This window comes from Drosophila kikkawai, chromosome 2R (genome assembly GCF_030179895.1).
Source record: "Drosophila kikkawai strain 14028-0561.14 chromosome 2R, DkikHiC1v2, whole genome shotgun sequence".
Lineage (NCBI taxonomy): Eukaryota > Metazoa > Arthropoda > Insecta > Diptera > Drosophilidae > Drosophila > Drosophila kikkawai.
This window is the reverse complement of record NC_091729.1, coordinates 14,386,166-14,413,489: the sequence shown is the minus strand read 5'-3', so window position 1 is coordinate 14,413,489 and position 27,324 is coordinate 14,386,166. Positions and strand designations below refer to the sequence as shown.

Genomic DNA, 27,324 nt, shown 5'->3' with positions numbered 1-27,324 from the left:
ATTTGAAGGTTTAAAAATTAATAATAACAGAATAAACTGTAACAGAATTTGATTTGCAAAAGCCCAGCCATTGTCATATTTCAAAATTCAACGTATTTTTCGTATCATTCTTATCATTTAATATTTAATTAATCTTAATGGTTCTTTAAAAAACATCTCTCTAAAATATATACGAATTAAGTAACAACTTTATATATTTTTATTTTTTAAAAACAAAAGGCTTTGTGGTGTTGTATGCGAGTGAATTTCTAATGTGCTTCCCCACCAACCTATCAGCCTGGGGTATCAAAGCCGGTTCCCGCTTATAAATGCCTGCTGCATGCGGTGTCCACACCCGGAGGCGACATTCGGATTGTCCGGGCAGGAGCAAGCCCATCCAGCCTGCTGAGCTGAGTGTAATATCACAATTTAGCCTTCCTTCGCTTTCGCCTTCGTTTTTCACCACAATATCCCCCTCCTTGCACTGTAATCCTGGCCAGCGTTTCAATCGGGCATCCAAATCCTCCTTGCCGGCCATGGGAAGACCCAGGAAAGGTTTGCCTAGATAGCGCTCGTATACATTGTCCGCCTCCTGGGTGTCTGCTATCAGTATGGGAAGCTGCGCCGAGGCAAACACAAAGATCTTTAGCCAGTCAAACTGCTGCTTGAAGCTTGAGGATATCTCCAGCAGATCCATGCGGGCCAAGCCGCCTAGCAGGATGCTCATTTGGGGACGAAGGCGAAAGGCTCTGGGCCGGATCATTGTTGACGGATGCAGCTTTGTCAGCTCCTCGGGGGTAAGCAGTGGGGTCAATTGATCTGGCTGCATCACACCCGGAGTGTCGTAGACCCAACGCGCCTCCTTATATTCCTTCTGGCGTTCGTTTAGGGTGGTTATGGGGCGCGTGCCACTGGCCATGGCGAAGGCATCGCTGAGGTCGTCGCGACGATCGAAGGTGCGTCCCACGGCCGATGATGGTTGGGCTGCTAGGGCTGCACCCGTTTCCCTGGCCTCTTTTCGACGCATCTGTTCTATAGCGGCCCTTTCACCGCGCTCGGCAACTAATCTCTTAAAACGCATGTAAATACGATCATTGGATGGCCGCAGAATGGGAAACCGCAGCAGTTGGAGCGTGGTTCCCGGCCAGGGACAAGTGGTGGCCTTTCGCACCAGATCACTTGCTTCCGGACGGCAATAATCCGAGTTGAGCAGGATGTTGAATAACGAGCTCTTGCCCACGTTGGTGCAGCCCAGCAAATAGACGTCGCCTTTGTAGGCCCAAGTCTTGTGTAACTGAGTGATCAGCTCTTCGATCCCATAGCCGGTCTTGGCGGAGATTAGGCTGACATTCTTGATGTTCATTCCATCGCCACCGCCGTGCTTGATGAATTCCCGCTGCAGCGATGCCTTCACATGCTGCAGGTAGGTGTTGGAGTCGCGAGGCAGAAGATCTACCTTGTTGCCCACCAGGAAGACGGGTCGTTTGGTGCCCAGCACGTGCTGCATGCCCGGCCAGATGGAGCTGGGGAAGTCCAGGAGATCCACCAACACTATGGCCAGCGCGAACTTGTCCTGAATTCGCGATATCGTGTCCACATAGGTAGAAGGTGCCACCTCCACGTCCAGGGCAATGTTGTAGTGATGCAGGAAATGACAACGCTTGCAGACGATGGTCTTCAGCTCCTCCTGCGTTCTGCCACAAAAGATTTCACTGGGTATATAGCCCGGCAGCGATTCGCTGGAGCAATGCAGGTGGGCGCCGCATCCGCTGCAGGGCACGTTTGAGGCAGGAACTTTGGGATCCGGAGTGCCTTGCTTGTCATCCGTCTCACCCTGGGCACCGCGATAGAACTCGTAGTCGTCCATCCAGTCCACTGGCAGAGGAGAAACCTCAGGAACCGAGAAAGAGGGTTTTGTTTTCATCTCCAGCACGGAGCTGTAATAAACGTGCTCATGCTGTTTGTACCGCTCCTTGGCGAGCAGCCACGCCTTCTGCCTCGAGCTGTGCTTGACATTTGCGATCGTGTTCTGCAGTCTCGCGCATTCTGTACGAACATTTTTATTAATAAATTTATGTAAACGCAAAGTTCGCAACATTTTGTAATAAAATGAAAGAATAAACTCGATTGCGGTATTCGATATGCAGGAAACTTCCGATAGTATCGATAAGATACCGCGAAAACGGGAAAGTTTTTCTTCATAAAACGCTACATTTCTTTACAATACTTAGGATGTAGTTCCATATCCCCTAATATTGAATACTGCGCCCCTGCAATGAAAGTCAAAACCAAAAAATGGAACGTGATAATGATAATATTGTAACAAGGTATTAAAACCAAATCAGGTTAGCATTACTACTTGCACACAGACAAAAGTTGCCTGTCGCGAAACCAAGAAACAGTGCTGGAGAGTGAACCGCGGCGGTGTTGCAAAGCGACGGAAACAAAACGCAAAAGAAACTCATCGGAAAGAGAAAAAAGAAAGCAGCGTTAGCGAGCGAAAGCAAAGGTGAGTCGAGAGTGCGGGATAAAAAAGCGTGTATGTATTAAAACTGAAACAAAAAGATATAGAAAAACGTGTCCACGGCGCAATTAGCGTGCTCCTGCGGCCGGAGCCGTGCCATTTACGCATTGGTAAAAGTACAGAGTGCCGAGCAAAGTAAAATGATTAGGAAAGTGTGGAAAAAAGACACAAGTGTATGTGAACGGCGGCTGTATGTGTGAGTGACGTGACTGTATGCGTGCTGTGCTGCTGCGTGTATATGAAATAAAAAGTAACGCGGAGCGCGACCTAATTTTACAAACATATTACAATAATATTTGCATAAACAAATGCGAAGTAATTAAACGTTGGCCGAACAGGAACACCAAGTACAAAAAGCCCAAGTTGCTCCCGCTGCCGCTGTTGTTGTCGTCGTCGTCTCCGCTGCATGCCACGAAGAGTTGCCGCCGCCATTGTCTAGGCTCTCACACACATTTCCCCGAGTGTAGTTCTTGCCGACATACGGGTTGAGTAATCCAATAACAACAACAACGGCTTCAGCGCGGCGACGGCGGCTCAAATTGTAAGAGTGTTGCAACTTTCGTTCGAACTCGTTTTGAATTGTTGTTGTCGCTCACTCACTCACTTACTCACGGCCTCACTCGCTCCTTTTCGTACATTCTGTTGTTGTCTGGGCGACTTGCCGAAAAAACTGGTTGCATTTAAGAAGCAAATCGGAGAAAAGTACATTCGCTCTATGCAATTTCTTAATGGAGGAAAAATCAATAGCTCGGAAATTAGACAACTATCCACCTCCGCTCTTATTGCCCCGCGACGCGCGCCTCAGAACGAAATGCACTCGGCCTAGAAGAAGCTACAGATAACCCCGGGCGCAAGTGCAAGCGAGATAGTTGCCGCCTGCCCACATCCACAAACACACTCTCGTTCCGTTGAAATTTCCAACGATGTCTGCTCTTCGCCGTCTTCGCCGTTGTTGTTGTAATGTAATTGCGAAATCATAACGGCAGTTGAAAGTTGAGAGCGCTTAGCCAAGTATTCGCGCAAGTGTGTGTGTTTGTGAGTGAGCGACTGCACAAGTTAAGCTCTGGTGAACTCGGAATGCTCTTCTCTCCGCCTACACACAACAGCCGGGCCGCCAGTGTAGCGTATATGTGTGTCGCGTCAACAACAACCATACCGCAAGAGGAAAACACATGTTGTCCGCACAGTGGGATGGAGCGGGTGCAGGCGGAACAGAAATAACTAATGGAAGTGAAGTGCCAATGAGTTGTGATTCCTCAATGCAGCCGCCATCTTGGAGTTGCGCTTGTGAAAACATCAGAATGAATAGCTAAAAATACCCTGCAGCAGCTGCTGCAACAGATAGACATGCAGATCTTTCTGTCGTTCTGAGCCACTGTGCGCGAGCGTGTGAGTGAGAGACTCAAATTCAAATAAGCAAAGCGAATTACTGAAAATGCAGAAATCGCCTTGAAAAGTGAAAGGCATTCGACTGAGCGAGCGCAAGTCTCGCCGTCTTTGATATTATTTTTGCCTTTTTGCTTAACCTTTGCGGGTAGCTAACTCTTTGTTGTGGTTTTTGTTGTTTTTGGCTGGCGCTGGCTCAGCACTTTGACATTTACGAACACACACAGATGCGCCGGGCATTCCAACTGCGAAAAGCCCATTTCCATTACACTGCCGCTGCACATGCGCCCATTGTTTTTATTTTGAGAATATATTTTCGGCTGTGAGTCGTCGACGTTAGGCAGCACTCTTTCGCAATTCTCCTTGGAGCTGCTCTCTCGTAGCTCTGTTGTTAATTTCGCCAAGATTAACGTTGTTTATATTTCCCTTGCAGAGTACAGAAGACAGACTGAATTGAGCCGAACTGTGGATCTAACGGTAAACCTTTCGGCCACGCCTCTAAATTAACACAAGGAGCCCTCTGCCCTGCAATTAATCCCGCAGCGCGCCCCTACCAACCAACACAAGCTTCTTCATGATGTCGTCGGATCAACAGTTCTTTCTGAAATGGAACGATTTTCAAACGAATATGGTGACCTCGTTCCGTCACTTGCGCGACGAGAAGAGCTTCACAGATGTAAGTACTATAGCCTAAAAGCCAGAAAAAGAACCTTCGCGAACCTTCCGATAGGAGAAAATCCCCTTTCAAATAACAAACTAAGTTACAGCCAAACAACGTCGGAAATACACGAGAATTCTCCAATTTGAATATTCTACGTTCTGGTTTTTGATATAAGGTAGTAATTGTTGAAATTTCGACTGTAACTGGCCATTCACGGACGATCTGAATGTGTTGCTCTTGGCCGCGATTAGCTCTTGGCCGCCCCTTTCCGGAGGTCAAACACCAGCTTAGCTGAGCTCTGTCTGTCTGTCTACCTGGCCTCCTCACACTCTTTCATTTCTATCTGCTTTTCTTCTACCTGTTTCCTTTGTTCTTCATGTTCGTGCCGTGCGTTTTTCTTTATAATTTGTTGTTGCTTCTCCGCTCATTGTATGCTTGTTTTTTTTTTTGTTTTTGGGGAAAATGTTGAACGGATTTAAGTGATTTCTCAATGATTTCTTACAGGTAACACTCGCCTGCGAGGGCCAAACCTGCAAAGCACACAAAATGGTGCTTTCCGCTTGCAGTCCCTACTTCAAAGCGCTACTAGAGGTAAGGTTCTATTGCCACCAAAGTAAACTTTAATTAATGCAATTATTTAAAGGAAAACCCATCGAAACACCCGATCATCATCCTGAAAGATGTCTCCTACATTCACCTACAGGCTATACTGGAGTTCATGTACGCCGGCGAGGTGAATGTGTCCCAGGAACAGTTGCCAGCATTTCTTAAGACCGCCGATCGCCTCAAAGTGAAAGGCCTGGCAGAGACACCCAGTTCAATAAAGCGGGAGGGTTGATATTGGTATTAAACAATAAATAAAACAACAAAAAAATACATAAAACACAACAAAAAAAAATGAAACAAAAACAAAAAGGAACTATAAGAAACTTATAATGTATGCAAGAAAACAAAACAACAAAATTCCAACAAGAAAAGAGAAAAAACATAATGAGAACGACATTTGATATACAAGAAATTCATGTAAAAGTACATTAGGAACACACACACAAAGCTGACAGATAGAAATGATTAGCCTGTAAAGAAGCAAAGGCGTTGTTGGCTCCGCCTTTGCCCCACTCATTCACATGACCTTCCTTGCAAAAACCGATGCCCCCACTGAAATTGATTTGAATTTTGTATTCTTTTGATTTCTGCATAAAATAGTTTGTAATATATTATTAACAATTACAAAATAAAATGGACAAAAACACATCCACTCTGTATAAAAGCAACGATTATGGAAAGCCCTGACAAAACAAAGCAAAAAAACAAAACTAGAAAGCGCACTTTTGTAAAGTAATTAAACGAGGATTCATTAAAAGTATATAAAGATAATTATAAATATAGTGTGAAATGTGCAAGTAGAAGGATAAAGAGCCGGACCGGGCGCGAATATTGCAACACATTCGGTTAGTTTATAAGCCACTAACTAACTACGATAACCCCCAGACATGCCACGCCCCCCAGAAACCAACACAGACACACTTAAAACTGCAAACTCATTTTCCAAGCGACACACACACGCATCCCTCATCTACACTTAAAGAATAAACGAATAGAAACAAATGCAAAGTTGTACTTTAATTTTTTGTGTGGACTTTTTCAAAACAACTTTTAATACAAACGAGATATATTTTAATAACAAGCAAGAAAACGATACTTTCTACTTAGTTTAAAACCAAGAAACATAAGGCAGAACGATAGAGCGAGAAATAAAAAGGAAAAGCGAGTAAAAGAAAGGAACTATACTTGAATATTATTACATAAAGTAAAATATTTATATGTATGTATATGTATACATGTGAGCATAGATTTAAAAACTACGGTAAATAAACAGAATAATTAAAAAACAAACTTGTTTTCAATGGAATCTCTCCACATTTATTTCTATGGTACTTCGTAACACACTCATCCATTAGATCTCCCATCGAACTCATCTGCGTGCACAGTAGTTACGATTACAAATTAACAAAAATATGTTCGCTTACAGTATAAGTTACGCTAATATTTGATATATTGCCAGATGTATCTATCGCTGACGCTGTGGACTCGGGATCTAGGTTCACATTGCGCTACAGTTCTTAGTTGTTGAAACAGTACGCGTTGCGCGTATTCAGTTCGAATGGATCGGTCCGCATCTTCTGCTGATTATCCTCCACATATCGCGTCACATCCGCCACCAGATTGGGCCGCTCCTCGGCACTGGCGGCGCACGGTGACCAGATCTTGATGTCATGATCGATCCCACTGGTGGCCACCATGCAGATGCTCGGATGCGGTTGCACGCAATTGACAATGGCGCTGTCGGCCCGATAAACGGCCCGGATTTTGCCCGTATCGCCCTCCCAAATGTAGAAGTTGCCATCATCTGAGCCGGCGGCAATGAACTCACCCTGGCTGCCAAGATAGTTGGCCTCCTTGATGTCCGTTGTGATGTTACAATGGCCCACATACCGCTGCATATAGTCCCTGGCCGTTGAGCGGAGATCGTATTCGGCGTCTGAGATACGCATATAGCGGAAGCCATCCTCCATGGCCACGGGCTCGGTGTTCTGTAACTGCCGTCGGTTCTCCTTGATGTCCTTGTTCAGTGTCAGCACGCCGTGATTGTTGGCAAAGCTGGGAAACCGGTGGATTAAGTCCTGCAGGCAATCGTTCGCGTCATAGGGACGATGCAGCTCCAGCAGAGCCCTGGCCAGACGGAAGTGAGCCTTTACATAGCCTGGATCCAGGCGCAGGGCCTCATGACAATCCCTCACAGCTGCATATATATCACCGAACCAGCCGCGTCGCATCAGAGCCGTGGCTCTGTTTAGATACAACACCTCTCCCTGCGGGTACTTGGCCAAGGCGGCAGAGTACGCATCGATGGCGGCCACTAACTTGCCGTTCTCCAGGAACTCGTTGCCCTGCTTCTTGAGCACCTCTATGCTGGACGGCAGGCGGCGGCTCCTGTGGGGCGTCTTCACCTGCTCCACCTCCACTTCCTCGTCGAGCGATGTGAAGTCAAGTGGTTCGTAGAAAACCGGAGGCGCGGCACTGTTCAGATCGTAGCGGTAGATGTGCTCGCAGCCCATGTTGACCAGGAGCTCCGTGCCGTTGCCATTGAAGGTGAGATAAGTAATGGCCCGGGACTCGTGGACAATGGACCGGGTGACGTTCTTCACAATCTGCCCGGGAGCGTAGTAGGCCACACAAGCCGAGAGATCTGAAAGAGGTTAACGAATGAGAAACCAGGGTATATCTAGGATCAGCTAGCTTTGGCTTAACACCCACCATTCCCGCTGCTGGAGGGCAGCTTGCGCCTATCGTAGATACGTGCAAAGGGGTCATTGGCACCCACGGCCAAGTATTCTGTCCGCATAGGATTAATGGCTAGGCACTTGGCCTCCGTGGTTCCGTCCACCTGATTGCCCAGTCGAAGGAGCCGCACACCATTGCCATCCTCCGGACGACAGTGGTGGGGCTCTCGCATGTCCAGCTGCAGGATGCACCCATCCTCGCCCGCCGACCAGAAGATGTAGGGCGAGTCCTGGACCGTGGCCAGACGCTTGGCCCGCATCAGGTGGCAGTTGCAGGAGAAGAGCGTTTCGTTAGAGTGATTGATGTCATAGACGTAAATGAACTTGTCCGCCGCACACGTCGCCACGATGTTATTGTTGTGCTTGGGCAGGAACTTCACCGAGAACATGTTTCCCAGGTGCTTTGTGGCGATCACATGGACGCGCTTCTTCCGGAACGGATCCCAGATCATCACACGAAAGTCATCGGAACCGGAGGCCAGCCAGAGCCCGTCCGTCGACCATTCCAGGCAATTGACGCATCCCTCATGGCCAGCGAGCAGCGCCTCCTGCTCCAACCTGTCCACGTAGGCGGGTGAGGCCAGGAGACGCCGGCGGAGCAGCTCGTCCAGCTCGTAGCCATACTGCTGCCGCTGCCAGTGCAGCGCGGAGGTGTTCAAGGGCGTTTGCTGGCGCTGATGGCGCGAACTAGAGTACTTTTCGCGATACAGTTCATCGCTCGACATTATCTCCGAGTTCTCTGGATAGGATTATGACACTTGTTTTTGTTTGTTTTCCTCTCGCTATCCGCTTAATTCATTTTGGATTCGCACAGTCCCCCCCGTTCCCCGACGACAGTTGTTGACACCTGGGCGCGGCGTTGCCAGATGGTCGCGCCCCCGCTTACGGCTGCCGAAGAATCCCCTGCACGTAATTGAAATTTATCGAAATCGAATCGATTGTCCGCCGATCAAATATGATATTTTCTAAAAAAGCATTCAAATATTGAAGTTTAAACTTTTTAGGAACAGCCTCAAGTATGATTTATTATTTAGAATTGGCTCAGTCCATGGCAATTAATCCAATAAGAACAGGCCTTGAACTTCTCACAATCCTATTACACTCAAAGCAAAGCCTTGTAGATTGGAATAAATCATTAAAAATGTATGTTAAAAATTAAAATGTATGTCAAATTACCGTTAATTTTATGTATATACAAATTTCGATTTCTGCAATCGATTGTTGCCAACTGCGATGCCATCGAAAGACTGCCATCGGTGTTTTGCCACCTCTAATAAACTAAAGAAAACGAAAAAGATTGATTAATTTCGGACGACGCGACGGGGCAGAAAAGTGACATGTCCAACGAAAAAGAGGACGAGTGCGACAAGCACAAGCAGCAGGCGGAGGCGGAAGCCAAGTCGACGTCCAGTGATGATTCAGACGAATATCAGTCAGCCGGTGAGGGCGAGGATGGCGAAGGTGTCGACGGTGATCCCCCTGCGGAGCGCCCGCCGACGCACGCACACCTGTGCGCGGCAGCAACCACACCTGCGGCGGCCAGCGATAGCACCACTACCACAACCACTACACCAACAGCAGCAGCAGCAGCGGCGGCACCTCCCTTGGTCACAGTAAACGAGCCCTTGGATTATCCGATGCATCAGAGCGTGTTCGAGGACGACATCAAGTCGCTGCAACGGCGCCTGCTAATGAGTACGGCCCAGGACGAGGTGGGGCGAAAGGACAAGCACGGTAACACACCGCTCCACCTCGCCGTGATGCTGGGCAGGAAGCATGCCGTGCGCCTGCTACTGGCCCACAACGCCCCCGTGAAGATCAAGAACAATGAGGGCTGGTCCCCGCTGTCCGAGGCCATTAGCTACGGCGACCGCCAGACCATTACCCAGGTGCTGCGCATGCTCAAGCTGCAGTCCCGCGAACACATGGAGGGTCGCCGGGAGAAGCTGGTCAATGCGCTGCGCCAGATACAGGACTTCTACATGGAGTTCAAGTGGGACTTTCAATCCTGGCTGCCGCTCGTTTCACGCATCCTGCCCTCGGACATCTGCCGGCTGTACAAGTCGGGCGCCTCGATACGCCTGGACACGACGCTGGTGGACTTTAACGATATGCGTTGGGAGCGCGGCGACATATCGTTCCTGTTCCGCGGCGAGGCGCCGCCTAGGGACTCGCTGGTGCTGCTGGACAACGAGCAGGAGTGTTTCCAGCGGCTGCGTTACGAGGAGGCCGACATGGAGGACGAGGTCGATGTCCTCATGTCCACCGACATCCTGGCCACGCAGATGTCCACCAAGACGATACAGTTTGCGCGGGCGCAGCGTGGCTGGATATTCCGTGCGAATCGCAAGGAACTGATTGGCGGGCAGTATCAGTGCGAGATCTACACAATCCAGGGTCTGATCCTCAAGCAGCGCAAGCGACGTGAACACCTCTCCCACGAGGATCTGCAAAAGAATCGCGCCATTGTCGAGACAATCACGAAGGGCGGCCCCAGTGCCAATCATCAACCGGATGGTCGGCGCTCCAGCCTCAATAGCCAACACACGGCCACGCCGCCCGAGACCAATACGCCGACGGCACCGAATGGCATCACACTGCCGGAGCTGCCGCGTCGCAGTTCGCTCCAGGCACCGCCCGCCACCACGGTCACCTGGCAGCAGTATTTGGACGCGGAGGTGGGCAAGTGTCCGCAGCTGGGAAGGCCACCCGTTCACAAGCAGTCGAACAAGACGCTGCGTGCCACGGTGGCGATGAGCAAGGACTTTCCCCTCAGCGTGGATATGCTACTAGACGTTCTGGAGGTGGTGGCTCCCTTGAAGCACATCAACAAGCTGCGCGAGTTTGTTACGCTCAAGCTGCCGACGGGTTTTCCGGTGAAGATCGAGATCCCAGTGCTGCACACGGTCACCGCCAAGGTAACGTTCCAAAAATTCGAGTTTCGCGACAACATCCCCGCCAAGATGTTCCAGATACCGTCGCACTACTGGGAGGATGTGCGACGCTTTCAGGACTTATGACCAGGAGACGGTGAAGCCGCCGCCCCACCCAAGGCCAAAGCCTCATCCTCCTCATCCGGATCGAGCATTCATGTCGACTTGAATCGCAATGCGCCGCCGTCACCCTCCATTGCGGAGTTCGATTGAAGGGAAGTTGGCCCCGAATTTCTGCCTGCCTCTGCCCCCCGCCCTCTAAATTGTGTCGCTCGTGGGAGTGGAGTGAAATCTGCTCCAGCGAGCCCTGTGTTTTGTGTATGTATATGTTTAAGAGGAAACCCCCAAAAAACAAAAACAAAAATTGCAATTTTCAAAGGGTATTTATTTTAGACCAAAAAAAGAGTAGAGAATCAATTTGCTTTGCTGCAGATGTTTTTTAATTCAAATGTGACACGGTCTGGAAATTGCAATTTAAGCTTAATTTTCTTGTTGTATGTATATGTAATTGTATTTGTTTATAACTGGTAGCATGCCCCGTGCATCCCCAGGGGTATTATTACGTATTATTTCATAGTATTTATTTGTTAAGAGGCATAAATCACACACTTTGCGGAATAAGTAAGGTCTTCTCGGTAGAACAGCTGCCCCGACAGCCAGAACGTTCTTCTGCCCCGATTATGGCCGGTAATCGTGGCTAAAATAAATGTCCAATGAAGAAGAAGGCCAGCGATATGACACACACACAAAAAATAAAAAGGAAAAACATAACACAATCAAAAGGTAGTTAGTCGAATGATCCGATAATGCTGGCCACAAGAATCAGATTATTTCCACCCACTAACACATAACACACCCCGTTTATCATCGTATTTATATTGAGTACATCCCTTTCCGTGTTTTGTGCAATTTTCATATGTATTTTTAAGGTAAACTAAGCTTGCCGGAAGTCTTATTTTCGGCGCCAGTTCACACACGTCCCTAAAAAATAGTCTCTCTCTCACTGTATGCCGCGCTTGTTTCCTACACCAATGATTTCCTAATAGACTAGAGGTACTTTAATTCAAAGGGCGCAAAAGTAAAACAGCTTCACAAATAAATTAATAACAAATATGTATACATTTAGCTCGATTTTAGCCAATTATTTAGAGCGTAAAATAGCGCCCAAAGCAGAGATGTGCTTTGCTGTGATTAGCCTCCCCGAACCCCATATATATTCACAATTGTTTACTTAGCCCTTGGCCAGACCAGCATTAATTGTGTATTTATGTACAAAACTGCCATGTATTTTGTTTCTTTCGGGCACAACTTAAGTTCTTTGTGTAGAATTTCATACAATAAACTAGAAATCGAAAGTCCCATAATTCCTATATATATATAGATATTTTTAGTAATCAGCGTAATCCTAGATCCGACATAAACACAAATCCTCACAAGAAATCTGCTAAGCAACGGATGGATATATAAACAAAATCGATACTATATACATATATATATTTTACTAGTTAAGGGCAAAATCGATTGAAATATAATATATATATTTATACATGGCCACCACCCTAAATGTAATTGAACCCTGAGCATTTGTATGAGCTCTAAAAAATAAATATATATACACACACACATCCTGCTGTAAAATGTGCAACCCAAGAACTTGAATGTTTTTCATTTTGTAAACAAAGCGGGAGGAATCAATTTCAAAAGGCGCGCCCACTTCTAAGGGGCCTTGTGCAACACTGGATTGTGCGTGGGTGTCATCTTACTTGGTGCGTTGGCCAACACTACTGTTCGCATAAACAGCTGCTTGACTCACAGAATCTGGCAAATCTTCGCACAAATTGCGACAAAGTTTTGTTTAAAATCGTATTGAGAGCCCGTATTACCGCCCCAAGATGATTGTCTCCCGTCTGGTCCTTCCACTCAACATGGCTCTGCATCGGATCTCACGCACGGTGTCGGAGAAGCCCCGAAGCCTCAACATCCTGCGTCGTCACATGTCGAGCGTCTATTACCGCAGCGGAGCCATTCGGCCCAAGCCAGAAGAGATGCCATTCGGTCTGCTGGCCATCTTGTGTGCCGTCATACCGGGTCTCTTTGTGGGTGCAACCATTAGCAAGAACGTGGCCAACTTCCTGGAGGAGAACGATCTCTTTGTGCCCTCGGATGATGACGATGACGAGGACTAAGAAGCCCCCGCGCTCAACCTTGATGTGAAAGGGGGAGTGGAGTGCATCCTAGTCGGACTGAATGTGTGGGCTTGTAACGGAGAACTTCAAACAAGCGGCCAAAAGTCTATTTATCTATTTATTAGCCACCAATTTTGCAATGTAAATCTCTACTCTTAAGACCGTAAATGTTCTTGCATTTCATGTGTGCTTTTTTCCCGCTTTGATACTTTTGTTTTAACGATTTTTCAAGAACGTTATCCTCAAGCTCGATGATAAGCTGACGAATGTTAGTAGAATTAAATAAAGTTTACTTGATTATGCTAAATGCGTTTGCTTTGAGTCTTTCAATTATATAATTTCTGCCCAGCTGGTCAGATTTATATATGTATCTTTTAAATACATAGAAACTACAAGATATATATCTGCTTATATTTTAAACAAATTTAAAAGCAATGTTTTATATATCTAATTATCTTGGAATATTTTTAAGACCAGATTTGGATCTTCCAAGTATATAGAAACAACAAGATATATATCTGCTAATATCTTAAAAACATTTCAAACAAGTTAAAAGCAATGTTGGTTATTGAAATTGTGTTTAAATGAGATTTAAGGATCCTATAAAATATATGCGTATATTTGTCTTTTAATTGTGTTTAAATGAGATTTAAGGATCCTATAAAATATATGCGTATATTTGTCTTTTAATTAACCAACTTCCAATATATGATATAAGAACAAAACTTTAAAAAACTGTAAACCCCGTTTTCTATAAATTACCCCCCAAAACAAAGACTTTCATTTGCCGAAGTGGAATTTCTTTTATTGTAATTAAATTTGTTGGGTGTACAAAGGTATGCTGCGCTGCTGCTGCTTTACATTGAGTTGACGTTCAATCTCTCTGCGTTTCATTACAATTTATTCAAATGGTTTTAGTTGGGTTTTTTTTTTGCTTCAAAGATGCGCAATCATCAAATTTCAACAATCCTATTTGTTTTAATCGTACAAATTATGTTCTTTATATCGCTTTAATATATAAGTATACATATATAGTATATCTGCTATATATTTACGTGTGTGGTTGTTGTTGTTGTGTTGACCTGCGTAAATAGTTTTTGTGAAAAGTAAAATTGGAATTGCCTCAAATCTTCGGTAAATCTCGCAATATATCCCTTGAATATATTCCAATTCGGGTTTTGGTTATGTTTTTTCCTTTTTATATATTTTTTCTCTCATTGTTTCATGGTTTTTTGTTGGTTTCTGTTTGAGTTTTTTTTTTAATATTTTGCATTTTTTGCATATAAATGGTTTTGTATGTTTTGCAATTTTTTCAAAGATTTTTTGTTTGTTTATTCTTTATTAGATTTTCATTTTGTGTTTAATAAAAAAATATGAATTTCACACTGCCCCGACCGGCGACGTCGGCGACCTATACTTCCTTGTTTTCTTTTTTTAAGATTTTATCGTATGTGTATGTGTGTGTGTTTATGGTGTGTAAAAACATTGTTTATTTGTTGTATTCTCGATTCTCTTTGTAACAGAAGTCAAGGAACGCAAATAAAATTGCTTTACAAGTTAATTCTTTAAATATAAATATATATAGATTTCTGCAAAGTGTAATAATGGTTGTTTGAATTTAAATATTTCCTTCTTCCACACTCTCCTGTTGTTGGATAATAATAGTATAAACATAAAAATCCTGCTTGCAATTCGCCGCTCATCTCTCTGCTTTTCATAAGTTTACGCTTTAGCGTTTTTCTCTTCCTTTTTGTATTTTTCATATATGTTGTTGTTTGTTGTAATATGTGTGTGTGTGTTGGTTGGTTGTGTGTAATATAGTTGTTCATTTTTTTACATTGTTTTTACATTGATTTTGCAATTTTTTTGTGTTTTTTTTTATTTGTTTTTGTTTTCATTTAGCAACATCATGGTTTTTACACATGGTTCTTCTGCTGTTGGTTTTCCCTTTTTTGTATTTTCTTCTTTTCTTTTTTCTCAAAGTAGCAAAAACTTGACTCTCATATTCTTGCGGTTTTATATTTATCTTTTCCTCATCTTTTCTTCTCTCATATTTATCTGCACAGTTTGCTTTTACATTTTTTCGTTTTTATTTTAACTTTTTTGCAATTTTTTTGTTTTGTTTTCTTTGCTTTTTTAAAAGTGTGTTGGTGTTGTGGTTGTCGCGTTTCTTTCTTCTTGGAGAAAATGGGACTTTAAAAAATTACATTTCGCTTTCGTGTTGTTGTTGTAGTAGGAAAAAAAGTGTACGAAAAACTCATTCTGTTTCTAGAAACGCGTGTCGTTGACATTTTCCAAATACAATTTCATTTCAGTTAATGCCTGAAAGCGTTCCCACTACATTTATGCTTTTCGATCTATTTATTCTGCAAGGGATTTTCAGTTATACAAAATAAAGTTGAATCGGTTTCAAGCAGGAAACATCTTTCCGCTTTTCTCTCGCAAATGAAGCTCGGTTCTGTATAAAAGAATTCTTGCCTTCTTGATTACTTTCATTCCTCCTTTGCTTGATGTGTGTACTTGCGTAAATGCGTTCGAAATTAAATGATTGAAATTGTTTTTGCTGGTGTCTTCTAGGATTTTAAATGAAAAAAGCCAGAGTTCGTTCGTTTCTCTGGTGTTGTGTGGCGTTCCTTCTATGCACGCACCACTACTGCCATCAGCAGTAGTGAATGCGTTGTGAATTGTTCTTGTTAATGAATTGAAAGTGAAGAGGAAAAACTGCGGGGATAAAATAGATTCAAAATTAGAAATTGGCTTCTTTAAAGGGGATCATCAGTACGTACTTTTTGGATGTCGAGTGTTCTTGTACAATTTTCATCCGCTTGCTTGTGTTGTTTGTTGTTGTTGTTGTTGTTCGAGCTTAGTTGGCAGGCTCGGTGACGCGATGCACCTGAAGCACCGCCACCGCCTCCTCCACCTTGGCCTTGAGCGCCTCCTGATCCTCGAGCATGTGCAACAGCTCGGAGTTCTCGATCTCCAGCAACATGCCAGTGATCTTTCCAGCCAAAGCCGCGTGCATGCGCTCAATCAACGGGTACAGACGCTCGCCGAGGATCTGTTTCTGCTCCTGCGGCTTGGCATTGGCCAGCAACGAGGCAATGAGCTTCTCGGAGTCTGCAATGCGAAATGGTTAGTAAAATCTCCAATTGGACGTCGCAAAACACTTACTCTTTCCTTGCAACTGCTGTGGCATTGGCTGAGCCTGCTGCAACTGCTGCACTGGGGGATTGCGCATGTTCGAGGTGTACTTGTAGTTGGAAGCACGCTGCTGGGCGCCGCCAGGGATCTGGGCGCCTGCAATCTGCAAGTTCGGGGCAGCCACAGTCTGCTGGCCTGTGATGGCCCGGGCACCTGTGTTGCGCATATTGTTAGCCGCGGCAGCGGCGGCAGCAGCGGCGGCGTGCGTGCCCTGCACCTGCTGGGGCTGGGCACCGCGTGCTCCGGCAGCAGCCGAGCGGTACTGTGTGGGAACCGCTCCGGCTGCGCCCTGGAAGCCTCCAGCAGCGGCGGCGGCAGCGCCGGCCTGCACGTTCTGCACCGCGGCGGCGGGACGTACCTGGGGCGCCCAGCGAGGTGTGTTTCTCATCTGGGTGGCCATCTGTGGACCGAAGAACCGCTGGCTCGGCGGAATGGTCGGCACAAAGAAGCCGCCAGTTGTGTTAGGCGGGAAGATCTGTCCCAGCTGCTGCATGCGCATGCCGGTCATGTGACGCATGTATTGCGAGGCGAGGTGAGCCTTGCGCTCCTCCTTCCTCTGTGCCAGAGCCACGTACAATGGCTTGCTGCCAACGACCCGACCGTTAAGTTCGGTAACGGCGCAGGTGGCCTCGTTGGGCGAGATGAAGCACACGAAACCGAATCCCTTGGAGCGACCCTCCTCATCAGTCATGACCTTGGCCGATGTGATGGTGCCGTACAGCGAGAACTCCTTGCGGAGACGCTCGTCGTCGATTGAATCGTCCAGATTCTTCACGTACAGGTTGACACCGAATACGGACTCGTGGCGCTTCTTCTTGAGTTCCTCGAATTTGCGTTTCAGCTCCTGCTGGCGCTCGGCCTTCTTTTGGGCACGGGCCACATACAGGGACTTGCCCTCACCCATGTCCTTGCCGTTAAGGGCCTGAACGGCGGCCTCGGCAGCCTCTGTGGTTTCAAAGGCAACGAAGCCGAAGCCCTTGCTCTTGCCATCCTCCTTAGACATGACCTAAAAGTCGGATTTTACTTGTATAACAATGCCAACTAGTTATTTCAATAATTTTTTGCTTACCTTGTAGCTGGTGATCTTGCCATAGGGCTCAAAGAACTCCTTGAGCTTCTCGTCATCAAACTCCTCGGTGAAATTCTTCACGTAGACGTTGGTGAAGAGCTTAGCCTTCTCGCCCAGCTCCTTCTCGCGCTCCTTGCGGGGAATGAACTTGCCCACGTACACCTTCTTGCCATTGAGCAACATGCCGTTCACTTTGTCGATGGACGTGTTGGCGGCCTCCTCGGTTTCGAAGTGAACGAAGCCATAGCCTTTGGAATTGCCCTTCTCATCGGTGGCGACCTTGCAGCTTAGGATGTTGCCGAAGGCGGAGAAAGTGTCGTAGATGGCCTTATTGTCGATGGCCTTGTCCAGGTTCTTGATGAACACATTGCCGACGCCGGAGCGGCGCAGTGAGGGATCGCGCTGCGACCACATAATGCGAATGGGCTTGTTGCGGATCAGGTCAAAGTTCATCGTGTCCAAAGCACGCTCAGCTGAGAAAGAAAAGGAAAACGGTTTAATACGTTGTATAACTTTTATTTAAAGTAATTATAAATAAGCATCATAAATTGACATACTGTGACTCTTCTACTTCTGCACTGGCCATAAGCCCAAGAGGCAGCCAAGTGCATGGTAAGTCGAGCCTGGTCTTTCATTTAGCAAACTTTGAATCTTAGTCGTGTCAAAAATGATTAAATTTGACCAACCAATGGGTAGAAGTTGCCGATTATTTGAATATCTCAGGGGTTTTAATCGTTTTCTAAATAAACTACTAAAAGAAGCTATTAGTAATTCGATTGTAATGCTTCTACTTCTGTAAATGGTATAAGGAAGTCCATTGACATGGTAAGTTACTTAGTTTTTATGGCAACTTTGAATCTTAGTCGTATCAAAAAGAGGTAAATTTGACCAACCAATGGGTAGAAGTTGCTAATAGGACTTATTAAGGGGACTTATCCGTCTTCAAAGCTAATATTTCAGTAGATTCAGGTCACAATAATGGATTGTCATGCTTCTACTTCTGCAGATGATACGCCAAAACCATCGGCATGGTAAGTTACATAGTTATTATGGCAACTTTGAATCTTAGTCGTATCAAAAAGAGGTAAATTTGACCAACCAATGGGTAGAAGTTGCTAATAGGACTTGTTAAGGGGACTTATCCGTCTTCAAAGCTAATATTTCAGTAGATTCAGGTCACAATAATGGATTGTCATGCTTCTACTTCTGCAGATGATACGCCAAAACCATCGGCATGGTAAGTTACATAGTTATTATGGCAACTTTGAATCTTAGTCGTATCAAAAAGAGGTAAATTTGACCAACCAATGGGTAGAAGTTGCTAATAGGACATATTAAGGGGAATTATCAGTCTTCTAAGCTAATATTTCAGTATATACAGGTCAGAATAATGGATTGTCATGCTTCTACTTTTGCAGATGATACGCCAAAACCATCGGCATGGTAAGTCACATAGTTTTTATGGCAGTTTTGAATCTTAGTCGTATCAAAATAGGTACAAATTGACCAACCAATGGGTAGAAGTTGCTAATAAGACTGATCCTAGTCAATAAAGCTAATAGTTCTGAAAAGAATACATTGTATTCTGTTAGTTACTGTTTAATGGAAGTATTATGGGTTGTCATGTTTATATTTCTGCAGATGATACGCGACAACCATCGGCATGATTTGGAACATGGTTTCCTCTTGCAACTTTAATTCTTAGTCGGATCAAGAGAAATGAAATTGACCAACCAATGAGAAGTTGCTTATACTTGTACGTATCTGTTAACTAAAAATCTTAGCTGGTAAAACCCATGGTCATGCCTCGCCCTAACCTCAAAAAGCCAAAGTTCACTAAACTTGGCGGAATGCTGAAACGATGAAAATGCGCCACTGGAATGCCTACGATGGCAGGCTTTCACGCGCAGCGTAATCAGTCGTCGCCAGCGCATCAGCTTTTGTGCCATTGTACGCTTAATTCAATAAACAAATGTAACGACAGCAACAACAGCTCGAAACTGAAGAAGCGAAGAAGCTGAAACTATGCGGACAGTGAAAGTTTGTTTTCGTTTTTTGTGTAAAACAAGATTTCGACGGGGCGAAAGAGAGGGAAAGGCAGAAAGAGAGTTCACTGACATGTCAAGAATTTGGAAGTGTTAATGAATGGTAGGGAGAGCAGTGGCGCGAGAAAGTGAAAGCAAAACAAAGGTAAAACGGCGTGCAGAAATTTAGTTAATGGAATAATATAACCTAAAATAGATGGAGGCCAAGAGAAATGGCTAAAAACAATGAACACATGTTCGGCGCACGCACGCAACAACAACGCACATTATTCACAAATCTGTAATTGTGTGTGTGCAAACGTCGCCGCTTGGAAACAACACAAACAGGAGGAGAGGAGAAGAGAGGAGAAAAAAACCCAAATGGGCAATGAAACAACGAAGACGCAACTAATGGGCGGGGTTGCGATAAGCTATGGTGCCAGTGCGGGGAGCCATTTTATTCCATCATAATTGCAATTTTGCTCGAAAGCAAGACGGAAATTTCTAGGCGAACTGTTGTTGAGTGGCAGAAGCCAGCTGTTTTGCAGTCTCCTCTTCCTTCTTCTGCCCCTTTTGTCGCCCGCTTCCCACATACAGTAACTGGAATTGATATATACACATACTGATACACGCACGCATACAGGGGCAGGCGAGAAGATTAACGTAAGCAGGCAATGCATGGTGGTACGAGTTATGAAATAGTTTGAAGCAGTTTATCTGGCATTTCAGGTCCTCCTCCCCGTTAAACCATCTTTGCATTAATTGGGCTTTTTACGGACTTTTGACGGTGGTTTTTACCACTGTGCCGAGCAGCATATCGGCATGCGGCTGCATGAGTGTGTGTGCGAGCGAGTGCGAAAACTGCACACGTGTTTTCTTTGTTTCGCGCGGGAGGGTGACTATTGCAGGGTGCATTTAACACGTATTGTTCTACTGCCTTTGCGGCTCTTGCGGATCAGGATTACTCACCATCGGCTGGCTGCTGGAAGTTGACGTAGGCATAGCCCAACGAGCGACGGGTAATCACATCGCGGCAGACACGAATGGACAGCACTGGACCAGCAGACGAGAACTTCTCAAAAAGTCCCGCTTCGTTGATATCCTGGTGGAGATCACCGACGTATAGAGAAGCCATATTTGGTGATCAGGTCTACCTGCAATTTAAAATGATTAATTCCGGCTCCTTCGCACGTAAATTCCACATTTTCACAAATTTCTACGGACCGGATGGATTCGGCCAGGCAGGCGGTGAAATAGAAAGAAAAAAAGCGGCGTGGCTTTTGCTCTTCTATTCGTCTTTCTGTCTGTGTGTCTGTGTGGCAACTCTGCATGTGACAGTCGGTCGACATGGCAACTCCGCATGTGCTTTGTTGTTGCTGACCAGCTCGGGGCGCTCTCACCCATACAGGCAAGCGTTGCTCGTGTTGGAAAATTTCCACACACACATACACAAAGATAGACACGCGTTGCCTTCTTAAAATTATGGGAATTCCTCAAATTCAGCGAAAATACACAATCGATGGATCTTTCCTCGCGATTCTGCGAAAAAGTTTAAGCTTTTACGACGCCATCTTGGCCTGATGACACCGTCAAACGAGACGAAATTCGCGAGAAAAATTCCACAATCGCTCTTGTCTCGCGTCGCTCCCCCCGCTCTGCTGCAGACACTCCACACGATGTACTTACTTTTCAAACACTTGCTCGAATTTTTTGCTACTTTTTACAATTTTTTTTGTTGCGTTTTTGTATTTTTAATATTTTTTTTTATTTTTTATATATTTTTTCTTCACAAAAAATATGTGATAAGCCGTGTGCTGAAAGCGAATCCACGACCGCTCACTTAAACGGACTCTACACGACTCAGTGTTGCCAAGTGGCGAACTTTAGAGCTGGGAAACTATCGATGGTATGAAATTTAGTAAGAAAAATGCAAACAAATATATATATGTATATATATCTTTCTTTTTATAATAAAAATGTATTCTAAATTAACTTAAATTGGAGTTGGTGGTGAAAAATATTAACTGAATCTCAAAAGAAAGGGTGCGTCTACGCCACATCTTCATAGTCTAAGCGTATGTTTAGCAATGGTAATACAATTTTATTTGTGCAAAGTTGCTTGGATAGAATATTTATGTTAATTACTTAGTCAAAACTTATGGCATTCTTTTTAAACTCTTGAATAGTATTATAATTCTATTTGAAATTGCTATAACTTTAATTTGCAAAAAGAATAGTAAAAAAACGATACTATCGATAGTATCGAATTTTCGTTTTCAAAACATCGAAAATATCGAATGGTGCCACTATTGATAGATTCCCAGCTCTACCGAACTTGTCGAGGCTGCGTGCAGTGCTGCCAGAGCGCGCAAAACATACTAAAACGCGCTGGCGGAGAAATAACACGAAGCTGAAATTGGACTTAAAGCTGCGATTAGAGCTGCTTGCCATTGCAGACTTTAAAGATTTCCCCTTTGTTTGTTTTCCACAATTTTAAGCTTTTGTTTGGGCAAAAACAATACTCAGCCACCATATCTGTTTCGTGGGGGAAATTAGTCTGGCAGCCTTTTCCCAACTGCAAAGTTTTTAAAATATCTTCAACCAAGTAGTCATTCAACATTTAAAGGCCAATAAAAAAATAATTTGCCTAAATGTGAAATTAAAATTTGTCATAAAAATGGCTTTGAATTTCTTTTCCATATTTCTTCGATCTCTATAAGATTTTCTAATTTATTTAATTTTAATCAAACTGTCAAGGAAAATTACAGATATTTAAATATTAATAATTAAAATCTGTACTTTTTGAACATGAAAATGCCTAATCAGCCGAAATACATTTCCAGATCTGTAGCATTTTGACACTACAAAATAAAACCGAATCTGCAAAAATTGCGTCTTATTTTACATTTATAGGATTTTCCCCAGATATTTATGACCTAAGTCCTTTTTGTCAACTTACCCAGTTTCCAGAAAACGTGTTCTTCGCCAAAGGATTTTAAAAAATTGTTTATCAAGTATTGAAACCGGCAGATGTTTTCTTTTTACGATTTTTGTAAGGGTTTTCTACGAAATAAACAACACTCAACACTAATCCGTCAACGACCGAGTGTATTTAATACATTAAAGTTTTTTTTTGTTGTATCTCCGGCAATAAACCTTTTATATTTTTTTTGTCCTGTTCTGAGCGAAGGTTGCGTGCGTCCTATCTGGCATTCCGAGACCTAATGAAGCGGCGCAGCAGCACCTGACAGCCTCCAAACCGAGCTGTCACTGGGCGGCCTGCCTACTAAGTTTCCCAATGGAAAATCCCAGGCAGCGTAAAAGTCACAGCAATTGCAGCATTTTCAAAACATTTATTTGGACATTAAATATGTTTATATACTAACTCGTCAGCTTGAGATTTTATTTTGCGTTCAACTCAATTTTGATTTCCAATACTTAAACGTAGAATGAATAATTGCTTACCTTGTCAGAGGGTGAATCCTTTTCTAGTCTAATGGGGGCGAAAAGTATTATGCTAGGTCCTATATTTAATTAAATTTGTGTGTTGTATACCTCAAGTATCTAATTTTTGTATGCATAACATGATTTTGTGTGATTTCCCCTTTCCATATATATTTTTCGAAAATATACAAGTGGAGATAATTATAGCTAAAGTACGAATATTGAACTTAATTAAATTCCTCTCCTTCTCTTTAATAGACATTATTTAATACGTTTTCGTTCAGCAGCGAATGTTACATAGTAGGCTTTCGGATTAATTATTTAATACTTTTGCCAAATTAGTGGAAATTTGCATACGTTTTCTTCTGCTGAAACAATTAACTGCCATTGCACAATATAACCTGTATTTAGTTGCGTTTTTGGACTTTACATAGTTTTAATGCCGAACTAATAATTTTTTTTTTTAACATTCTTTTGCTATTTTGGCAGTGGATTGGTAATCAACTCTTCTTTTTTTCAACCAGTAACAATCAAAGGGGCCAAGAGCGGGCAGCGAGCATTGATAAAAAAACATAAAGCAGGTAAAAGATAATAATAAAAATAATGATAATAAAAGTAAACATATGAGTAAACGTGTGCCAAAGAATCTAGTTTGTGCTTGAAACAGCTCCGATTGCCGTGGCCGCGGCATCTCCTCCCCACTCCACCAGGTACTGGACCTGCCCGTTTCCCATCCTCCGCTTGGCCCGGATGGCAAACGGTTCGCCGGAATCTATGCGGTTCATGGCACCGCCGAAATACTTGTTCACCGATTGCTTCAGGTCCAGTATGGAATGTCCTGTGGCTGCGCCGCCATTGCTGCTGCTGCTGTTTGTTGCTGTCGAGCTGACGGAGTTGCGACGACTCTGGCTGGGCGACAGCTTCTGTGGCCGCTGGCGTAGCAGGCGTCCGTGCGTCGGCTTTCCCATGGGTGGCGCCAGCGCCGGCGGCTGCAGATCTTTGGCATAGAGGGGAAGGTAGTGGCTGGGTATGGGATTAATTGTTGTGGTGCTGATGACCTGTCAAGAGAGACAATGGGTGAGTAAAGATAATCACAATCAAAGTTAAAAAGATGCCTTACCTCAATGGACGTAGTCAGGCGGCGGGTGCGACGCCTGCGCACCTCTTGATTGGGGCCAATGGTTATGTCTTTGGCACTCAGTCTTCGCTTGATCGTGCGCACCATGCGCGGCTGCTCCTTGGCATTTCCCTTGAGCTTGAAAATGCTATTGATGAGCCCAGTCACTCCAATGGTCGCCCCCACGCCGACGCTTCTGCCCAGCGTCGATTTCTTTGGCGTGGCCATTAAAAAGGGATTGTTGCGACCAAGAAAGTTGGCCGGCGGGGGTATGATGAGGTCCAGCGAGCTGGTGCCCCGGCTGCTGCTCGAGTTCTCATCGGATGATAGATCACAGTGGTTGCGGCTGTTGTCGTAGCGCTTGGACAAGCGGAATGCCTTGCGCTTCCGACTGCTGTTGGCGTCCAGGAGCGGTGGAATGGGTGCTGGCAATTTTCCGGGATCACCATCGTTGGCATTGTCGTCAGCCAGATCGAGAGCCCTCGCCGCAATCGGTTCCGGCTGCGACTTTTGCAGTGTTAGCTCATCCTGTCCATCGGCTTTTTTGTTATTTGCCTGCATTTTGGCTTTCTCGATGATCTGCTTGATGGGAATCTCGTCCTCACTGGTCTCCAATGCCTCGTCCTCATCGGTATTGAACTCGTACACATCTTTGGGGGCCCTCTTGGGGGGTTCACCGCCGACACTTAGATCCACATCTTCTGCTGCCATCAGCACTACCTTGAACTTCCTTTCCAGCATCTCATCGGACAGCTCCTCCTGTGGCTGCAGAAACACCTTTGGTGTGAGTGGCGGACCACTGTGTCGCAGCGCATAGAAAGCTGGCGCTCTCTTGAACTCCCGGCCGCACACGAATCTATCGGAGTAGTCTTTCAGCGTCTGCTTGATGCGCTCCATCAAGGCAGTCTCGGGAAGAGCGCGCCACTGCTCGCAAATTGGCAGCTGGTGACGCTGCTCGAGTATGAAGGGCCAAATGTCCTTTAGCAGGTGATGGTACTTCTGGTGCTGATGCTTTCGCAGATTGTACAGCGCAATGTGGAGCACGTCCACCCAGTCGATCTGCAGGCGTCGCACATACTCCACGCCCTGGTTGCACACCGTGCAGCAAAACACAAAGAACCTGGAAGAGGATACGGATTAATTAACTTTTAGACTAAATACAGCGCAGCTTGATCCTTACGTGTCGCCACGCAGCAATTTTCTCTTGAAGTTTTGCATGCATTGGGTGTGGAACCAGTTACGACATTTGCAGCACTGCAGCATGTTGTGGTCGAATTTGCCCGGCTTTCCGCAGTAGCAGTAGATCTGTTCCTCGTTAACCCGATGCTTCTCATCCCAGCTGAGCTTATCCGCCTGCGGAAAAAAAACCCCAGATTAGCAACGTAATAACCTAATCCCCTTCTGGTACTTCTTAAGCCAACTCACATGGTAGGGTAACTGTCGGCAAATCCCTGCTGGCTTCGTTATCTCATGGTTCAGCGGCTGTTGCATTTTCATAGGCTTTGCGCAGCGCTTGCAGCTCCAAATGCAGCTTCCCTTCACGATTTCAACGGTGCATCCGCGATGGTAGCCACGTCCACAGCGCTCACATATTTCCACCACATCCTCAATGTCCGATCGCTTGCAGGCCACACACATAGGTCCACTGGTAGGGGTATTCGAGCTATCCGAACTGGATCCGCCACCACCAGCGGCTGTACTACCGCTCGAGGAGCTACTGCCGCCCAGCTTGCGAAGCTTGTCCGGCTCACACCATTGCTCCGACTGGTCGTCGAACCGTATGAGAAACTGCTCGGTTGTCTGCTTGATAACGGTGCCCAGGTAGAACCTGCCGTCTTTAAACCTAACAAAGACGTCCTCCTGCAGGGCGTAGGTGACAGCCGGTGGAGCCGGAAGAGCTGGGGGCGACGGCGGTGTAGGGGGAGTGGGTGGCGTTGGCAGAACTGGTTCCTTGGCCTTGAAGCTCGGCTTCATTTGGCTGACGGCCTTGAGCAGCGATTGCGTGTGCGACGGCAGAGGCGGCGGCGAGGGAGACGATTTGCCGGGCGAGCTCATCGTCTCCGGCGTGGTTGGCGGTGTTTGCGGTGTCGTTGTTGTGGAGTCTGGCTCATCCACAATCACGACAGCCGTAGAGGGGGTCGCCCCACTGCCATAGCTGCTGCTGGACACGGAGCTACTGCTGCAGCTGCTGCTGTCCGCCGTGCTGCTGTCGATGAGTGGAGCGATGGCCTTGTGCTGGATGACCGGGATGATGGGCGACGGCTGTTGGGCCGTGCTCCGGGATGACAATGAGCATAACGAGGGGGGCGCCTCGCTGTAGTGGTTATTGATGCAGATATTAATGCGGTCCCGTCCGCCGGCCCCTATTAGACCAAGCTGACCTGCCGCCGGATTTCCGACATCCGGCACAAAAAAGGACTGAACGGGCGCATAAATTGAATGCTGATCCTGCGGCGACTTATTCAGACTGTATACATTTGGCGCCGTCGAGATAATGCGTATGTTGTTCCCCTTGTAGGGACTTGGCCCCGAAGAGCTCGCCACTGCCGAGGCTGCCTGTTGCTTCGTTGGCGTGGCCTGCTGGGCGAAGCTATTCGTGATCTGGATGGTGTTGGGATGTGAGGACTGAGCCTGCGGCAGGATCTGAAAGGTCCACTGTGGCTGTTGGCCAGCCGCCGACTGCGGCAGGTACCCATAGGTAGTCGCCGGTTGTTGTGCTCCGGAGGCGGACATAGAGACCGGGAGAGCCGCCGGCGGCTGCAAGTACGGATGTGGCACATTTGGCAGCGGCTGTGGCGGCGAGTGTTCGTGTTGCAAGTGGAAATGGTTGTTCATCATCGTGGGTGCTGCTGCTATTGTTGCTGATGTGTATGTGTGGGCGTTTTAAGTGCCGATTCTTGTGTGCAGACAGTGATGAAAAAGAAGAGCAGCTTCAGTTGGGTTTGCCGGGTTTTGCTGGCTCTTCGTTTTTATTTTTGGGTTATAGTTTTCGGCCCGATTTTGTTAATTAGCACGAGCGCCCCGCAATCTGGCGCCTTTTTCAATCAATTTGTTGTTGCCCGCCGCTGGCAATACACTAACACTCGAGCGCTACACACGTACGGAGCTCTGGAAGCGGCCCTTTTGTATTCGGTTTGTCTGTCCACATTCGTACTTTTCCACACGCACCACGGAACACATTTTCAGGCGTCGATTATCCACCATTCAGCGTATTTTAACGCGTCCATTAAATTAGCATTGCGCTAAAATAGATCCGGCTGTCGGCTTTAGGCGTTCTTGTGCTCAGTTCATCGTCAGTACCATTGAAAATGCACAAATCCATCACTTGAAAAATTAAAGATGAAAAATGGCTGTTCAACATATGCCCGCAGTGTTGGTCAGCGGTCGAACGGTAGTGTTGGAAAGATCCAGAAATACCAGAAAATACTGCATATTTGTTCTGTTATTTTTATCCAT

The 27,324-nt window shown here is 45.8% G+C and overlaps 7 protein-coding genes across 11 annotated transcripts; 3 read left to right on the top strand and 4 right to left on the bottom strand.

Annotated features, from left to right (window-relative positions):
- Window positions 1–176: 176 nt before the first annotated feature.
- Window positions 177–2,229, bottom strand: LOC108082460 (nitric oxide-associated protein 1). Its single transcript, XM_017177836.3, has one exon. It carries the CDS (start codon window positions 2,075–2,077, stop codon window positions 200–202), a length of 1,878 nt encoding a protein of 625 aa, XP_017033325.1. The 5' UTR covers window positions 2,078–2,229; the 3' UTR covers window positions 177–199.
- A 99-nt stretch (window positions 2,230–2,328) lies between these two features.
- lolal (lola like) lies at window positions 2,329–6,158 on the top strand. The gene is made up of 4 exons (XM_017177838.3): window positions 2,329–2,488; window positions 4,323–4,565; window positions 5,055–5,141; window positions 5,194–6,158. Exons 2-4 carry the CDS (start codon window positions 4,464–4,466, stop codon window positions 5,386–5,388), a joined length of 384 nt encoding a protein of 127 aa, XP_017033327.1. The 5' UTR covers window positions 2,329–2,488; window positions 4,323–4,463; the 3' UTR covers window positions 5,389–6,158.
- Window positions 6,159–6,447: 289 nt separating this feature from the next.
- Window positions 6,448–9,210, bottom strand: adp (WD and tetratricopeptide repeats 1). Of its 2 annotated transcripts, XR_011444476.1 has the most exons (4): window positions 9,071–9,210; window positions 7,869–9,008; window positions 6,581–7,800; window positions 6,448–6,529 (listed from the first exon to the last, which is right to left on the bottom strand). XR_011444476.1 is itself a non-coding variant. In XM_017177835.3 (3 exons), the coding sequence occupies exons 2-3, from the start codon at window positions 8,617–8,619 to the stop codon at window positions 6,674–6,676; spliced, it is 1,878 nt and encodes a 625-aa protein (XP_017033324.1). In that variant the 5' UTR covers window positions 8,620–9,008; window positions 9,071–9,210; the 3' UTR covers window positions 6,448–6,673. The 2 variants fall into 2 exon arrangements, 1 of the variants encoding a protein (XP_017033324.1); XM_017177835.3 differs by having other exon boundaries at window positions 6,448–7,800.
- A 21-nt stretch (window positions 9,211–9,231) lies between these two features.
- On the top strand, window positions 9,232–11,197 carry LOC108082461 (ankyrin repeat domain-containing protein 13C). Of its 2 annotated transcripts, XM_070283982.1 has the most exons (2): window positions 9,232–10,812; window positions 10,867–11,197. In XM_070283982.1, the coding sequence occupies exons 1-2, from the start codon at window positions 9,232–9,234 to the stop codon at window positions 10,912–10,914; spliced, it is 1,629 nt and encodes a 542-aa protein (XP_070140083.1). In that variant the 3' UTR covers window positions 10,915–11,197. The 2 variants fall into 2 exon arrangements, with proteins under 2 accessions (XP_070140083.1, XP_017033326.1); XM_017177837.3 differs by having other exon boundaries at window positions 9,232–11,197.
- A 1,408-nt stretch (window positions 11,198–12,605) lies between these two features.
- Window positions 12,606–13,320, top strand: EMRE (Essential MCU regulator). Its single transcript, XM_017177758.3, has one exon. It carries the CDS (start codon window positions 12,720–12,722, stop codon window positions 13,011–13,013), a length of 294 nt encoding a protein of 97 aa, XP_017033247.1. The 5' UTR covers window positions 12,606–12,719; the 3' UTR covers window positions 13,014–13,320.
- Window positions 13,321–13,901: 581 nt separating this feature from the next.
- Window positions 13,902–22,473, bottom strand: pAbp (poly(A) binding protein). Of its 3 annotated transcripts, none has more exons than XM_041776895.2 (6): window positions 22,267–22,473; window positions 20,277–20,461; window positions 17,284–17,756; window positions 16,185–17,220; window positions 15,800–16,130; window positions 13,902–15,734 (listed from the first exon to the last, which is right to left on the bottom strand). In XM_041776895.2, exons 2-5 carry the CDS (start codon window positions 20,440–20,442, stop codon window positions 15,877–15,879), a joined length of 1,929 nt encoding a protein of 642 aa, XP_041632829.1. In that variant the 5' UTR covers window positions 20,443–20,461; window positions 22,267–22,473; the 3' UTR covers window positions 13,902–15,734; window positions 15,800–15,876. The 3 variants fall into 3 exon arrangements, with proteins under 3 accessions (XP_041632829.1, XP_017033243.1, XP_017033244.1); XM_017177754.3 differs by lacking the exon at window positions 22,267–22,473 and adding an exon at window positions 20,994–21,171; XM_017177755.3 differs by lacking the exon at window positions 22,267–22,473 and adding an exon at window positions 20,532–20,669.
- On the bottom strand, window positions 22,384–27,234 carry Pcl (polycomb protein Pcl). Its single transcript, XM_017177749.3, has 4 exons — window positions 25,294–27,234; window positions 25,049–25,221; window positions 23,872–24,988; window positions 22,384–23,809 (listed from the first exon to the last, which is right to left on the bottom strand). The coding sequence occupies exons 1-4, from the start codon at window positions 26,704–26,706 to the stop codon at window positions 23,399–23,401; spliced, it is 3,114 nt and encodes a 1,037-aa protein (XP_017033238.1). The 5' UTR covers window positions 26,707–27,234; the 3' UTR covers window positions 22,384–23,398.
- Between the last annotated feature and the right edge of the window lie 90 nt (window positions 27,235–27,324).

What these genes read in the sequence shown, in the direction of transcription:
- LOC108082461 (XM_017177837.3), top strand. Translation starts at nt 9,232, where the DNA reads ATGTCCAACGAAAAAGAGGACGAGTGCGACAAGCACAAGCAGCAGGCG.
- Pcl (XM_017177749.3), bottom strand. Translation starts at nt 26,706, where the DNA reads ATGATGAACAACCATTTCCACTTGCAACACGAACACTCGCCGCCACAG. An exon ending in GCCGACAGTTACCCTACCAT is followed by an intron (nt 25,222 to 25,293) that starts GTGAGTTGGCTT and finishes TTTTTTCCGCAG; the next exon opens with GCGGATAAGCTCAGCTGGGA. An exon ending in GCCTGACTACGTCCATTGAG is followed by an intron (nt 23,810 to 23,871) that starts GTAAGGCATCTT and finishes CTCTCTTGACAG; the next exon opens with GTCATCAGCACCACAACAAT.
- LOC108082460 (XM_017177836.3), bottom strand. Translation starts at nt 2,077, where the DNA reads ATGTTGCGAACTTTGCGTTTACATAAATTTATTAATAAAAATGTTCGT.
- adp (XM_017177835.3), bottom strand. Translation starts at nt 8,619, where the DNA reads ATGTCGAGCGATGAACTGTATCGCGAAAAGTACTCTAGTTCGCGCCAT. An exon ending in GCCCTCCAGCAGCGGGAATG is followed by an intron (nt 7,801 to 7,868) that starts GTGGGTGTTAAG and finishes AACCTCTTTCAG; the next exon opens with ATCTCTCGGCTTGTGTGGCC.
- lolal (XM_017177838.3), top strand. Translation starts at nt 4,464, where the DNA reads ATGATGTCGTCGGATCAACAGTTCTTTCTGAAATGGAACGATTTTCAA. An exon ending in ACGAGAAGAGCTTCACAGAT is followed by an intron (nt 4,566 to 5,054) that starts GTAAGTACTATA and finishes GATTTCTTACAG; the next exon opens with GTAACACTCGCCTGCGAGGG. An exon ending in ACTTCAAAGCGCTACTAGAG is followed by an intron (nt 5,142 to 5,193) that starts GTAAGGTTCTAT and finishes AATTATTTAAAG; the next exon opens with GAAAACCCATCGAAACACCC.
- EMRE (XM_017177758.3), top strand. Translation starts at nt 12,720, where the DNA reads ATGATTGTCTCCCGTCTGGTCCTTCCACTCAACATGGCTCTGCATCGG.
- pAbp (XM_041776895.2), bottom strand. Translation starts at nt 20,442, where the DNA reads ATGGCTTCTCTATACGTCGGTGATCTCCACCAGGATATCAACGAAGCG. An exon ending in GCAAGATCACCAGCTACAAG is followed by an intron (nt 17,221 to 17,283) that starts GTAAGCAAAAAA and finishes TCCGACTTTTAG; the next exon opens with GTCATGTCTAAGGAGGATGG. An exon ending in ACAGCAGTTGCAAGGAAAGA is followed by an intron (nt 16,131 to 16,184) that starts GTAAGTGTTTTG and finishes TTCGCATTGCAG; the next exon opens with ACTCCGAGAAGCTCATTGCC.